Consider the following 15172-nt stretch of genomic DNA (forward strand, 5'->3'; position numbering starts at 1 on the left):
TTCTTTCTTATAGGGGTGACCCCGGGGTCCACAAAGATGCTGTAGGTGAAGACCAGGGGGTCGGTTCTGGGAAACCAACGGCTGGACACGGAGGGGGGCCGGCTACTGGATGTTGCTGCACCAGGGGTCAGATTCCCTAAGGGCAGGGGGCTGCGGGTGCAGGGGTACCTTTTGGCATCGTAAATCTTCGTCTGGCTCTGTCGCGGTCCGGGGGGTCCTCCAGATTCAGGAGTCCTTGTGGTGGACTGGAGCGGTCAACCCAGGGTGGGCACATGCTGGGGACCAGCTCTACTCAGTTGGGCCACTTGGAGACGGGTCATGGGCACTGGGTGCAGAGTGGACAGGACTTGCAGATCCGGGTAGGCTCTGGAGTCCTTGGATGGAGTTTTCTTCTTGGGCAGGGCCGCTGTCCACTGGTGTTCTTGATCCTCTGGGGTGCAGGCAGTCCTCTGGAGGCTTTTCAGAGGATGCTGGTTCTGCAGGATGCATTACCTTCTTTTTGCAGGGCTTTAAAAACTGGGCCAAGTCAGTTTGCGTTTTCAGTCTCTCCTGCTGGGGATCAGCTTAGCAGTCCTTCGTTCTTTGTGTGAGATTGCCAGGAATCTGATAAGCTAGGTTCAGGGGAGCCCTTAAATCCTGTATTCATGGGTGTTACAGGGGTCAGAGGCAGTAGCCAATGGCTACACCCTTCTTGTGTCCACTACCTTTGGGGAGGGGGATAGAGACCTAATCCTATTCGTCCCTGTCCTCCAAACTAAGATGTATTTTACAAGGAGGGGGTCGCCTCAGCTCTGGACACCTTAGGGGTGGTCCCAGCTCAGGTGGTCACTCCTCCTTGTTTTTCCTAAGTTACCTGCCGAACTTGCCGCCAAAAGTAGGGCTTTGTTCGAGGACGGGCATTCTCCACTAGCTGGTGTGCCCTGGGGAACTGTAACAAGAGGCCTGAGCCTTTGAGGCTCACCACCAGGTGTTACAGTTCCTGCAGGGGGAGGTGTGAAGCACCTCCACCCAGTGCAGGCTTTGTTTCTGGCCACAGCGTGAAGAAAGGTTCACACCCCATGTGGTCAGAAACTCATCTGGAAGAGGCAGGCTGGCACAGACTGGTCAGTCCTGCACTCGCAGTTTGGATAACATACAGGGGGCATCTCTAAGATGCCCTATGGGTGCATTTTTTAATAAATCCAACACTGGCCTCGGTGTGGGTTTATTGTGCTGAGAATGTTGATACCAAACTTCCCAGTATTCAGTGAAGCCATTATGGAGCTGTGGAGTTCGTAATGACAAACTCCCAGGCCATATACTCAATATAGCAACATTGCACTTACAATGCCTAAGAATGGACTTAGACCACCTAGGGATATATTTCTTATGCAGCTATGCCCTCGTCACCTGTGGTATAATGCACCATGCCTTAGGGCTGTAAGTCATGCTAGAGGGGTGATTTATCTAAAGTGGTTTGTGGGCAAGTCACCCTGGGAGGGGTGCCATTCTCTTTTTTCCCCACCAGCACACACAAGCTGCAATGGCAGTGTGCATGTGCTTGGTGAGGGGTCCCCAGGGTGGCATAATACATGCTGCAGGCCCTGGGGACCTTCCATGGCCACAGGACCCCTGGTACCATGGGTGCCATTTACAAGGGACTTAAGTGTGCCAGAGGTGTGCCAGTTGTGGGAACAATGGTACAGCTTTTGGGAAAGAACACTGGTGCTCTGGCCTGGTTAAAAGGATCCCAGCACACTCTTAGTCAAGTTGGCATCAATATCAGGCAAAAGGTGGGTGGTAACCATGCCAACAAGGGCACTTTCCTAGCAGACCCCATCGTTCGGCATTGCTGTCAGGCGAGCCCCTACCATACTGGGTTAAGCTTAGCACCGGCCATCTCTACTTTGCGCCCCAGTGGCCTGCCCCATGCTCGTACATTTTTGGTAGTGGCTGATCCAAAAATGGGATGGGTGGTTAACAATATAAGCTCAGTGATAAACTGAACTTGTTCTGTAATTAATGGGATTGTCACTGCTCCTGTATTCTTATTATTAAAAAAAAAAAAAAAAAAAAATACTACAATGCCTTCGAAAGGAAAAAAAAAACAGAAGAACAGAGAAACCAGAGGCTCTGATCCACACTTAATACAACTGGCTTCGTACAATAGGAAGATAATTTTTTTTCATGAACTTTGAAGCCTGATTTCCATTAAATGATATCCACAAAATGCCATTGGCACAATTCCACAACTGGTCATGCCCCTGCGGCTAGAAGCAAACAAGACAGCAAAATAGTAATGAAATGCTTGAGCAGGCTCAGTTGGATTCTGGGGGCATTTCCCTTCCATCGTCTTTCAGCTCGTCTGTGCCACTACACATAAAACAACTTTGCTTTCAGTTAATTACAAATGATTCATAACAATTATTTTCAACTGATTTCAGCATTTGCAACTACTACATGCTGACTGCATTTCTGTAATGTAACCAGAGCGCCATATTCTCTACTCTTTATTTGATTGCCTTTTTTGTGGCTAAATGGTATAAATAGTGCCCAACTGAACCTTATTCTCCTTTTTTTTAGCACCTACCTGTGCCCTTTTCTCCTCAGAGATGGCAACCATACACTCCTCAACCACTCAAATGTGGATGAGACATTTCACAACTTGAAATGTTTTCAAATTTCTCAATACCGATTGTGTACTAACATACACAAGCCAGAACAAGGCCTGGAAACCAGTTTGCCTTTTGGTAAAATGTAAAAGGCCAAGCAATCTTTAAAACTTTAAAAGTCCAAAATGGAAACACTGTTTGTGAGCTCAAACGAAAACCCCAGCCAACACCGCCATACCATTCTCCCTAAAGCAACGCCTCAAAGTTCCAAACCAAAAAGCTACAGCCAATCAACTGGGACACTACTAATACAAATTTTGTAGTTGGGAGAAGCACTCATCATTCCTTTGGACAGATTATTCCCTGGAAGACAGATTTGTAGTTGTGGTAACTGCCATACACTATTGGGTTAGGCATGCAACCTCCTGCTGCCTTAACCTATCAAGAAACGAAAGTGTGTATTTAAAACGCTATAGTCAGACTTTTAATTCAGAAGAAACTTTTGTCCTTGTGTCACATCAAGATTGAGAACATTCATTTGGCTCCGCGTGAACCTCAGAAACCTACAATACACTGTGGTTTGTCCATTTCTTCTGCAGTGGAAAACCTCCAAGTAAAACTTACCAATAAACAGAAAACTATTCCACAAATGTGAAAATCATAAGTCAGACAGCTCTTCACAGACAATGAAATGTCGAGCATAAAGAAACTTTCCCAAAGAAATTAAAATGAGTCTCTCATTTAAAGGTTGCTTTGCTGTTCGGCAGATGGTGTGGAAATAGCAGTGATTTGAGACTGTCGATTTCAAACTTAACCCACTCTCATTCCTTGAGTTCCAAAGTGTACTTTGGATAGGTGATGCCTTGGAGGCCAACCTGCAGGAGAGAAACGTGCACAGTACAGGTTTGCTGCAAGACAAACTATTGCCCTTAACGTCAGTCGTGCATAACATCCCCTGCCTTCCACCATGTGTAGTGGGTTCTGGATACAGGTGCCGCACCAGCTCCGTGAAACAACCAGCGGTAAAGGCATGTCCTTCTGTGTGACATATGCCAAATATAAATCTAAGCAAGCATAATATTCCAATTATAAAGCGCTCCAATAGCCCTGGGGTGTGCGCTTTAGAATGCTGCTCATAAAAGTTCTAATCAGTTTTCCATGTTTGTACCTACAGGTAATGCGGTGGAATGTGCTCTTTAAAAGCAGGGCAAGAACAATAAGGCATGTACTCAGTGCTTTTCTACGTTCTCACTCTGTACTGCCACTAAACAACTGACACAAGTCAGCACAAGATGGCTTCTCTGAATCTATATTTTCTTTTGCAAATCGGTTTTTTTAACTGATGAATAAGCAGTACAATACATTTTAACACCAATAAAACTGAGTTCAGTGAATTACTTGCCTTTTTACAATCAGAAATCTAAATCAACGTTGGCTCCTTAATGAACATGCAGTGCTTAGATTAAGATGCAAAATACTGAGCTCAAGACAATGAAATTAAATACATACCTAGGGACGTCAGAGCTTGGTGGATTTCCTTCATTACATTCCTGTAGAGTTCCTTCTGCCATTCACGTAGAAGTTTCCACTCGTCTTCTGAAAAATATGCAGCAACATCTCGGAACGTCACTGTGGTCTGGAAAAGTCAAACATATCTTAACATAATACCTGCAGCAAGTTCAGTCAAAAGCCTTATTGTTTGAACTGCTATCATGTTACATACCTAAAAGCGGTTTCTACAGTATCTTTTTTACCGTGCAAGCGATAGGCCCATCTTCCTAACAACACCTTACACGGGACAATCCCAGATTTAATTTTGACGTTTAAACATGCAATGCAACTCAAATGGGACCAAGCAACCTTCTGATTTACCACCTCAAATCTGGATACCTCATTCCCTAAGGTGAGGTTCCCACCATACAGGATCTCTTCCTTTGTTTAATCAAGAAGGACTGATCTATATTTCATTATCACAAACAAGTGCTCACTCCTTATCAGAAACCACTTCTAACCAGGATCTATTCCAACCAACTGCAGCCACAGAACTTCCAAACAGCGGCAGTTAACCACAAGCATTGGCAAATCCAGTGGCATCAACTGTACTGCGTGTCAGTACAGTCCCCACTGCCTTTTGCTATACATTGTGGTGGGATGATCAAAAATGGAAACCAATATACAGATATTTGATGAACAGGCCTTACTAGAAGTCCCTCTCGAGTCAGATGTAAAATTAGCAAAATTGTTTCACAGGACTGCAATTCCTCAGGCTATTATTTGAGGTCTCTCTCGAGTCAGATGCAACATCTTTAAACTTCTTTCACATAGATGCAGCTTAAGTCATTACTAGAGACCGACGGAAGCGTTCTAGAAACCGTTCTAGAGTCAGACGGAAGTGCAGTTAAATTATTTTGTGAAGCTGCAGTTCCACAAGTCGCTACGAGAGGTCTCACTCAAGTCAGATAAAAGTGCATGAAATATCAATCTGCAAATATGCAGATACACTCTAGCTACTTTAGTGGCTTGTGCTCATTTTCTATACCATAAATGAATATACCAAAGCAGGTTTATTATGAGGAGTTAACATTGCGGTTTACAATATATATCTTGAGTGTTATGGAAATAGTTGAGGACACACTAATACATAAGGACTTACTGTCACTGGGAGTTATAACTGTCTGAAAAAGCTCTATTATTGGGGAACTATGTTTTGGGGTGTATACATATATGTGCAAGAGACAAATGCATTCTCTCGAAGTGAAAACATTCAATGGCTGGACTGGCCTGGTCCACTGATATATAATTTGTGCTGTGGGTGGGAGAGAACATAATTTGAGAGACATATGAGCAAACCGATGGTGGCAGTGTGTCGAATGAAGGCCCCTATATATGTGCATTTTTTCCATGATAATTTTTTGGAAAACATGGGGCTGACAAAGCAGCTAAAGTGGTCTTTAGGCCAGATCTAAAAAGAGAAGCAAGAAGCTGAAAAAAGGCAGTTTTAGAAAAGGAGTTCATACTCTGTATTCCTTTCAGTCTATGTTGCTGAAGAAACTAGGCTGGTAGTTCTTGAAATAAACTTGTGTATGTGTCACAAAGAGATTTGCACAACCTCACGGTTGCATGACCTCCGACATCTTACTTAGGAACATTTAAAGCTCGACAACCAGAGAACCCTAAAACAAAGACCCATAAGGATTACTTCATGCTCCTCAGAAACGAGACAGTGATTGTTTGCCACTATGTATCTTTCAGAGATATCCAAGGCTCTCTTTCAGAGAGTGAGAAAAAGGCAATCACAAAGGGTTTGGGGGTGGTCAGTAGTAGATAAACTGAGGGGGAAATCACCGATGGTGCAAGCCATACATTATCTAATCATACCACCTGTAACTGGTTATACACTGATCGGACTTCTTGCAGGAATTGCAAGATTCTCACTATTTTCTTCCGAAACAAACACCCAAAACCTCCGCAAACTAAGAGCATTCCGATTTTTACTCCGAATTTTGCCCCAACCCAAAGGGATGCTAAAAACATATCAAAACAGTTTAAAACTAAATTATAAAAAAGGTGTTAAAAAGCACCACCGAGGTGATGAGTTAAGTAGGGCTAAGGGACGGTGTCGGGTCTGTGAATTATTTTCTGAGATTTGAAAACGTTACTGCTAGGGATTCAATTCAGTGCCATAAAAGGTTGAACATGCTTTCTGTTGCAAATGTGTGTGTGTAATTGAGTGTGAGCCTCACTCTTAAATAGCTGCTGTGTTGTGTTATGTATCTTTCCCAAGAAGGTCCATAAAGGTCTTACAAGATCATCGCTCTTGTCTCCTGTAACCATTACGGAGCATTGTGCATGTGTGGGTCAATTCTGGGAAGTAAAAGGATATGAATCTTGCTTGTTTGTCAATAATGATGATCCTGGCCTCTTAACTTGTTTACCTTTTTGAGTTCAGCCCATCTTGTACTTTATTGTCTTCTCTTTCACTGAAAAATGCCTCTGTTTGCTGCAAGAGGTGCTGTAAATTCAAGAGCTCTTGCCTCCTTGGTCCTAGATGTCCCTTCTTTTATCTGAACCTGGCTTTTGCTTTTTGGCAAAAGGTGAGTAGCCCAGACGTATCGGGCGGGTGCCAAGCTAGAGCATTGGGCATCAAGTGGCCTGCAAAATTCCAGGTTTGTGGTCCTGGGACAACAGCAAGGCGCAAGTTGGAACCTTCGATCATAGCAGGGCATTTTAACGAGTGGCAACGAGTGGTAGGACAGACCAGGCAAGTGAGGACCCTATCAGCTAATCTGCATATTGCCTACACCTTGGAGCTGCAGCAGCACAAGGCAGAAGGCACACAGAACATTTGGCTTCCTATGCTCCCGTGTGCAGCACACGGTACACAGAACATCTAACAATTGTGGCGTGGGATAGTGCCTCACATTCCTAGCATCTGACTGGAATTCTCTCCCCTGTGAATACCTCCTGTGGAAGGTGGTTAGCAGGGAACCATGGGCTAGGTCTCCACAAACATGACCACAGAAGAGGCCTGTCTAGTGCAGGTACAGCTTGTGGCCTGGGTAAAACCCTCCCTCCCAATATAGCCCCCCACCTCGGCATCACTTTCCTCGGACATCATAAACGCAACCAGTATTAACCGCTTGATTATTTAATGTTTTAACAAACAGACCCGGCATAAGGAGTCCCGCTGCATGTTCGTGCCCCTCCGCTGTAGAGTTTCACCCAGGAGGTGAGGCGGTGCAGTCAAGTAACTGGGTCCAAACAAACAGCGCATTGTACAGATCCAATTTAAGGACTCTATCTGTGCGCTTGTGCCCCTCTACCACAGTGTAATTGCCAGGAGGTGAGGCAGCGCAGATAAGCAACTGGGCCTATCAAATGGAAGCCAACCAAAGCAGAAAGGATGAAGAAACGGAAGTACCAGACCAACAGAAGAGGCCACGTGAACAACCCGGTATCACAATCCCTTTATGGGGGTCCTCTCTCACCTCCCAGCCCTGAGGCTACTGGCGGGATAGAGTCAAGCAGGAGAAGCTCCCCCCGGGGCCCCAAGAATCTCCTTCTGCAAATTATTCAATAAGGCGGTTCCTTCACTAAGTAATGAGAACAGTTGCAGAGGTTTCACAAGAGGAGCCCCAAGAGGGAGTGGATCAGTGTGAAGGTCCCTACTGGGTTCTCTAGAATACAAAGATCTCATTAAACTACAATTGAGTCAGCTGGAGACTCTCTAATGCCAAAGCTAGTTTCTATTAATGGGCATAACAGCATAAAAGAGGAGCAGTCAGTCAACATTTCCACGTGTCCCATAACACCAACAGTCACTATGACACCTCAGGCCACAAATTGAAACCAGATGATGGTAGCCACCCAAGTCACCAGGGACTTAAAGTGGTCCTCAGAGCAGACAAGTCCACTGCCTAAAATGCGGCACATCAGTGGATCTACAACAAACTCAAAATGCTTTCACACCATGCCAAGAAGGGCATGTTTTACAGATCAGGAACAAGGGTATCTGGTGGACCAATTTCTTAACTACATAGAAGCACAGATAAACAAAACAATCAGCGAAAGCCTGTTAATAGAGAGGGGAATGGAGAAAAAGGATCGACCCAGCTCCTGAAAAACCACCCATTTCTAACACACAAGAGCTGAGAGTAATCAGAGCCTCACAGAACACCATTGCAAGGGATCTTCTCTAGCAGTCAAATAAAATGGAGTTACAACTGGACCGGATTCAGTCACTGGCTATCAATTTCACACAATTTTGGTCTAACCTAAATCACCTGGAACTCCAATTACAAGTGCTCGAGAAGGATCAACCATGCCCATGCTCCCCAATCATTGCAAGCTAAGCTCTCTACCAGAGACATTGGGAGCACTAGTAGGTATATTTAAGGCACATGTAAAGAGAACAGAGCCGCAAGCTCTCCTACCCACATTGCCCATAGCTGTATCTCATCAGGCACAGATACACCACACCGCAAGCGGCCCTGCCCTGACCAATTCTCACCATGGAACCTCAGCATCAAGTAGAACAGGGAAGCTGCAGTTCGTCAATTACAACACTGAGAGATAGCCAGGATGACCCCAGGGGGAGAGGGTCCCAATCCCCCTTGAAAGAACCATCAGATTTAGAGGTTCCAAATGCGGGCTCTGGCAACATACCATCAACTGCCTCTCAATTATCAACAGTAAGCCTATCAGGGAGAGCAAACAAAAGGCTAAAAAAGCAATCTAAGAAGCAGTGCTTACTAAAAAGAACTTCAACAATGCATAAACCTCTCAACCTCAGAAGATCAGGAGGACACAAATCCAATCAAACTCTTTCCGATCTTCCAGCCCCAGATGGTGCAGAAAGTTGAGCTTCCACCCTCTAGCGTTAATCCACCCTCTGCTTCTAAAGCAGAATTAGTAGCTGTCCAAGTGCCTTCCCCAGCTACAATGGGTGGTGAAGTAACTTCCTCAGTGGGGTGCCCATGAACTCAGTATCTTCGGACCAAGGGACATATTTTGATTGAAACCCTCCTGAAGTGAGGTCAGATGGCCCCCAGCTGGAATTGGCACCATGCCTCCTAAACGGTAAAAATACAGTAGAGCCCCTGTGGTTAGGCGGCGAGACCGCATCATTGCCCACGAAGAATCCAGGACTGCAAATGACCACTAGTAGCAGCAAGGTCCCTAATGGCATCCCACAGTGGAGTGTATGTAAAAGCACCCATCCGAACCAACGATCCAGCTCATTTAGGGTTGTCCGGCATGGGGTCCTTTCACTATTAATTTTGAAGCCCAGCAGCCTGCTACCCAGGCCGCAATGAGAAGGACGGGCAGACCTGCTACGAAATACTCTTCATCCCTCGATACACATCCAAAGGCCCAATGGACACCTTTAATAGAGGGAATCTACTACATTTGTTTAGTCACATTCCTGCATTAAGACCCATAACCTTAGAGGACCCTGACTGAGTAAGGTTTGATCTGGCTTTTTTAAACTTAGCTGGGGAAGTAACTATGCCAACATAGAAGAGAACGGCCCAGAGAGATGGGGTTGGGGCAGAAAGAGCGACTTTTGCTGAATTGGGGCTAGATCTACATATACCTATGCCAGTGCAATACCTGTATGTACTTTTATCGTCATATCCCAGGGAAACCCCAACAAGTGTGCTGAAGGGAATAACTGGGCCTCAGACCCAGATGGTTCAGTCGGGCTAACAATTGTCTGCACGCACAACCACAGGGAGGTGCATGCAGACATGCAAAAAGCCACACATGGCACCTGGGGGGAAGTGGAATTTACTGCACCAAAAAGACAGAGGTACGGGCCCTAGCCTTGAGAGAAGTCCTACTCACTTAATCTTGAGATGAAAAAAATCACAATAAATCATTTTGTGCAGAGTAGCAGGCCTCCACAGTATTAGATCAAGCAGAGAAGCCCATGGTCTACATGGAAACAAATGACATCTTTTGCCTCCAGAAAACATGGGTGCTTGCCCCCTTGACTTTGCCAGCCTTCTATGAGACTTTCAATACTGCATTACAAACAAGTATGTTCGGGCTCCCGTCTGGGTGCTTATCTACTTTTGTCAAGCACATACCTCATTTAGGAAGCCATCAAACTGGCCATCAACAATAACCAGGTCCAACCAGTCTCTATCAGAGGCTTGAAACTTAACAGCAAAAATATGGATCTGATCCTAGTTAACTGCTATGTCAATGCTTCAAAAGTTGACGATTCAAAAACTAGTGGACAGTCTGGAATCTCCCATTTTGTATCATCCTGGCCAAGAAATCATAATGCTGGGTGATATTAAGATCAGCGGACCAGGATGACCACAGGACACCATTGTCCGAGAGAGAGGAAGGCACGTCATACCAGTTTGTAGGATGTCAAAAATTCCTGTATCAGCACAATGGGTGATTCTTACAAATCAGAAGGACCGTTCAATCCCCCTGACCTGCAAAGAACATTCAACCATAAACTATGTCTTTCTCTCCAAGTGCCTGGCTAAGCAGTTAGTGCATTTTGAAATTAAAGTAAGGCTGGAAAGTGATCATAACCCACTAAAATGTACTACCCATCTTCAGTTACAACTCTCTGTGGAGAGTAGGATCGTGGGTAAATCAACACGTGAAGAGAACGTAAATTTAGTTAAAAGAATAAAGTGGAGGCCAGAGTATTCAGCATTAGCAACAACCTGGCTAAACAAACGGACACTGGTAACAAACTTGAGGCTGCAGGACCTGACCCCCCCAAGAGGTGGGAGAAGATCACTGAGGACCTCAGTTCCCTCTTGAAGGGAGACGTAATTAGGTCCAACCCATCAAAATCCGGAAGGAGCTGGGGGCCAGCTCTTCAATACGATAAAGCCATCATCACCGCAACAAGGGCCTTCCGCAGAGCTCAGCGGATACATAAACAAAAACCTACAATAAACTTCATGGCAGTAGTCAGATTAGGAGACAAATCCTCAAGAAAAATATATGGAAACACAAGGAGGCAAGGGACTAAAAGGAATGGACAACCCTGTTTCAGCTGCTGAAAGATTCCAACTATATGTGCTTCTGGGAGCACGTGAACAATCTGAAGAGACGCAATGAAACAAGGGAGAATAACGTCTCAGAAGCCGCTTGGGTTAACCACTTCACAAACCTATATACTGACAATTTGATGTTCTGGCTGCCCTCTAGCCAGTGGAGAGCTTCAACAGTCAAGCAAATGCACTCCACAGACATTTCCACCAGGGATTTAGTAGTCTAGTCAGTGAACTGAGCTAGCTCTTGGGACAAGTTGCCTTTTGCATCTGGTGAACATGAGCACATTGGAGCCGAATATACAAGCGCCAGAAACGTTGAAAAAAGCATCAAGCTTAAGAGGAAAGATGTGGCCCCCAGTCCCAATGGTTTACCAGTGTCCTTGTTTAAGTGTGCCCCTGAGAAGTGGGCTAGACTGCTGACTCCAATCTACAACAGTGTGTTTCAAACTATGATAGTTTTTGATATGTGGAGAGGGTACATCCTTTCCCCAAATACAACAATCATTTGTAAAGCAATAGGTCTTGCATTTTCTCGAGTTAGAGCTATCAGTGTTGTAAACTCCTAACCGAACCTTTCTTGCCACATAAATTGAAAATTAAAAGTAATACGGTTTCACATAAGAGAGCCAATTCAAAGCGTCACGCCATGAGTGTGAAGGAGACACACAAAAGGAAAAAGATGCACGCTCGCAGTCAAACATATCAGCAATTAGCCATGTAACAGGGTTGATGTCCAAGGTGGTAACCAAATCGACCCAAGGAGTGACAAACATAAAGCATTTATCAATGATAACAAAGGATATTTGAAGGGTAAGCACCAATAGTGATGGGCGTGGTTAAAAGGCCAAATAGATAACAACACGTCCAAAAAGCAGCGCTTGGGCGCTGATATGCTCGACCTGGCTCATTCCTGTCCACTTGCTGACAGAACTTGTTAATTCGTGTTTTACAAAACAATGGTCCCATTTGGATGGAACTGAATCATCAATGGCAGGGAGCCGTAATCTTTTTGAGCTTGTATAAGCATCTTTGAGCTTCATAGATATGCCTTTTAAGTGCCATGCACTTGTTCAGTCCCCTGATCCAGCCTTCCGGTGGTGGGGTCCTAAGCCCACCACTGCTGTGCAATGTCTTCCAAGCCAAATTAAGGAGACATTTTATCCATCAATTAGCGTTCGTAGCTTTGAGTACAAGAAGGTGAGTCAGTTTATTGGGAAATGAAGGTGATCTTGAGAGACCGAGACCGATCAACTCTTGGAAACTCGTCAGTGGCACAAATGTTAAATGCCTCTTACCTTGTTGGGTCCCCGCAACCTTATCTTCTAGAAGCTATGAAAGATGAAACTTATCAACAGATCCTTTATGTGGTTGCTAGCTTTGCCAATTAAAGCTTTTAACCCTTCCTGGGTCAGCCACAGAGGCAAAAGTACTTGCTGGTTGTGTTTTTATCAAAATGAATAATGGTTACACCTGCTATGTTGTTGCCCCTCTCTAGATCAATAAAGGAGACAATTAATTAGACCAGTAGCTCTGGCCCTTGTGGTGCAATAATGCTTGGAAGCTTCAGCTATCTGTTTTTCCCACTCTGCCTCCTAGCCTCTGGCAAGATGTGCAAAATTTGTCAACATTTTCAGGCAGCGGCTGTCTTTGACTACTGTGCCGGACTGTAAAGAAAGTCTAAATTATTCATAACAACCCTTAACTGCCAGCTAACTTACACTGTAATCTCACAGTTTGCCTAGTTGTTGTTTACTGTCTTCTTTGCTCATGCTAGTTAACCTACTTGGTAATGCACTGTTTGTGTGTGTGTGTATATATATATATATATATTTATTATTAATTGCACATGCTTTCTCTTGCACATAATCGTTTAAACAATTTTACCATATCACGGTTTATCTATAATTTATTTTACCTATTGTAATGATTTTTATTAACTAAACAGTACCGTTTTTACTACAACAGCAGCTTTTTATTCTGCCCCCATCTTATATTGGGAGAAGCTGAGCTTCCAGGCCCTTAGAGCGTGACAAGGCATTTCTGCAGAGGCTCACTTCAGGTACATACTTTCTCTCACTACCTGCTGTGATTACCCTGCGAAATTCTCTGGTCCTATTAACTTGTAAATTATGGAACCTTAACACTTTAAACCAATTGCATATTTGTGTGTGTTTAAATAACGTTAACACATTTAAAATATCCTTTATTTCATCATTATTGGGATGGCTCCAGAACATGACACTTTTTGTCAAGTTGAGTTTTGTCTCTACGCAACATTAGTGAAAGCCAATCTCAACACAAAGGCGAGGCCTATTGGCAATGCTCGCTTTATGTAGTGTACGGTACTGCAGATTTACCATGTTTTAGTCATGTAAATATGCACTATAAACCATCACAACTACTTTTTTAGCTAATTCAGAAAGCTAAAGTTTCCTTATCAGCATTAAAACCTGAGTCTTGCAGGACACCCAACCACAAAAGTTGGTTCACTCCCAAGATTGAATGTTCTCATGTACAAGATGACTTTTCAGTTGCCCTCTTCTTGCGGTACTGCCGGGCAAGCCATTACAATCACTACCTCTCATTCGGACGTGCTGGCTGCAAAGCTCCAGCCCACTTCAGCCACTAGGTGTGGAAGATGTCACTCCTATGATCACGCAGTTTACGCATGCACTACAAGCAAGTAAGACCGGCAAGCTTTGACAACACTTCTTGCTATGTAGAACGAAATATCAATACAAACAAGTCCCCTATAGACACTTATTTTTCACAGGTACATGCTCTGCAAATAGGTCCATCTACTTTTTTTGGGCGAAATCACACGCAGGAATAGTAAGATAAAGCTAGTCAATGAATTCAACATGTGGAAACAATGATCATATAAATCTGGACTCCACGTAACCTACTGGTTGTTGGTACCACAGTGTGCCAGCCTCGGGCACTAGTAACACTTCAGTTCATTGATGGTAATCAACTTCAAGTCACTGGGGAAACCGTTTTAAGATTTTCGCTTTCATGTGACATCCCTACCGGGCATTTGGCCCAAGCCAACTATGGCAATGCCTGGATTTCCCACCTTTGGCAGAGGCAATACTGCATGAAGCCAATCACCTTGGACATCTGTAACCCTCAAACATGCAATCGCGAACCCCATGCCACACTCGGTACAGTACTTACAGTTTCTGCCTCCACCCCAGACACCTTCTGGCCCTTCATTCTCCCTCCTGGATGAATCTCGGAGCCCGGCTATTCCGTGGGCCGAGCGCCGAGGCAGTGTTGCAGTGACCACCGCTAGCTTAAAAAGCCCCTAGACCCTGGGGGTGAGAGAGAAGGCACCAGGACACGGAGCAACGCCTCTGTAGTGTACTCGGAAATAGTATTCAGGATCTAAGGAGCGAATATCACTAGTGCTCAAACAAAGATTCTTTTCCATCCACACAACACGTCCATAATCATCGACTCTGCGCATGCTCGGAAGCAGAGACACATACACCATTGATTATTGATCTCGTCAAAGAGTGCTCTAGTACATAAGAGATAATCCATGGGAGTAGAAAGAGGACATGGCACTAGAAGAGTACGACGAAAAAACACTTTTTTTTCTATAAATTATGTGAAACACAGGTCTGTGCTCGCGTGCAGCAGCCTACGTTTTCGGAACGTAGGGGCACTTCGGAACAGCTTGTTATTCACTATAAGAGAAGACGTATTTACTTGGATAGTTTCTTATGCTGTGTAACAAGCATTGCAATGCCATCAGTGTTCGTTTTTTTAAGATACATTTGAAATGAAAGTGCATCTTCAGCTATTGGTGGACGTAGGCAAACAGCGGGTCAAAATACATACATTTTTCATTTATTCTTGCCCTTATACTTCCATTTACCTACCCATAAACTCATTCTTACTTTCAGGCATTTTAACAAACACAATAAAACATTCCACCAAACTCGCGCGAGATAAACTAAAAGAATAAAAGTAGAAAAAAGAAAACATGCTGCTGGTAGTGCAAACAGCTGCTTGCAATAGGAAGCACATTTTAACAAAACAGCA

The 15172-nt window shown here is 44.4% G+C and overlaps 1 protein-coding gene across 3 annotated transcripts in view; it reads right to left on the reverse strand.

Annotated features, from left to right (window-relative positions):
* Positions 1 to 14636, reverse strand: part of LOC138246159 (zinc finger protein 25-like) — a 100510-nt gene extending 85874 nt beyond the window's left edge. The window contains exons 1-2 of one of the 3 annotated variants that reach the window (XM_069200457.1): positions 14300 to 14635; positions 4101 to 4187 (exon numbers count right to left, since the gene is read on the reverse strand). In XM_069200457.1, the coding sequence (XP_069056558.1) occupies positions 4101 to 4134 (34 nt within the window). In that variant the 5' untranslated portion in view covers positions 4135 to 4187; positions 14300 to 14635. Of the gene's footprint in view, positions 1 to 4100; positions 4228 to 14299 lie in introns of all 3 variants that reach the window. The other 2 variants (XM_069200456.1, XM_069200458.1) reach the window with 2 other exon arrangements.
* Positions 14637 to 15172: the final 536 nt, after the last annotated feature.

Source organism: Pleurodeles waltl, chromosome 7 (assembly GCF_031143425.1).
Source record: "Pleurodeles waltl isolate 20211129_DDA chromosome 7, aPleWal1.hap1.20221129, whole genome shotgun sequence".
NCBI classification, from domain to species: Eukaryota; Metazoa; Chordata; class Amphibia; order Caudata; family Salamandridae; genus Pleurodeles; species Pleurodeles waltl.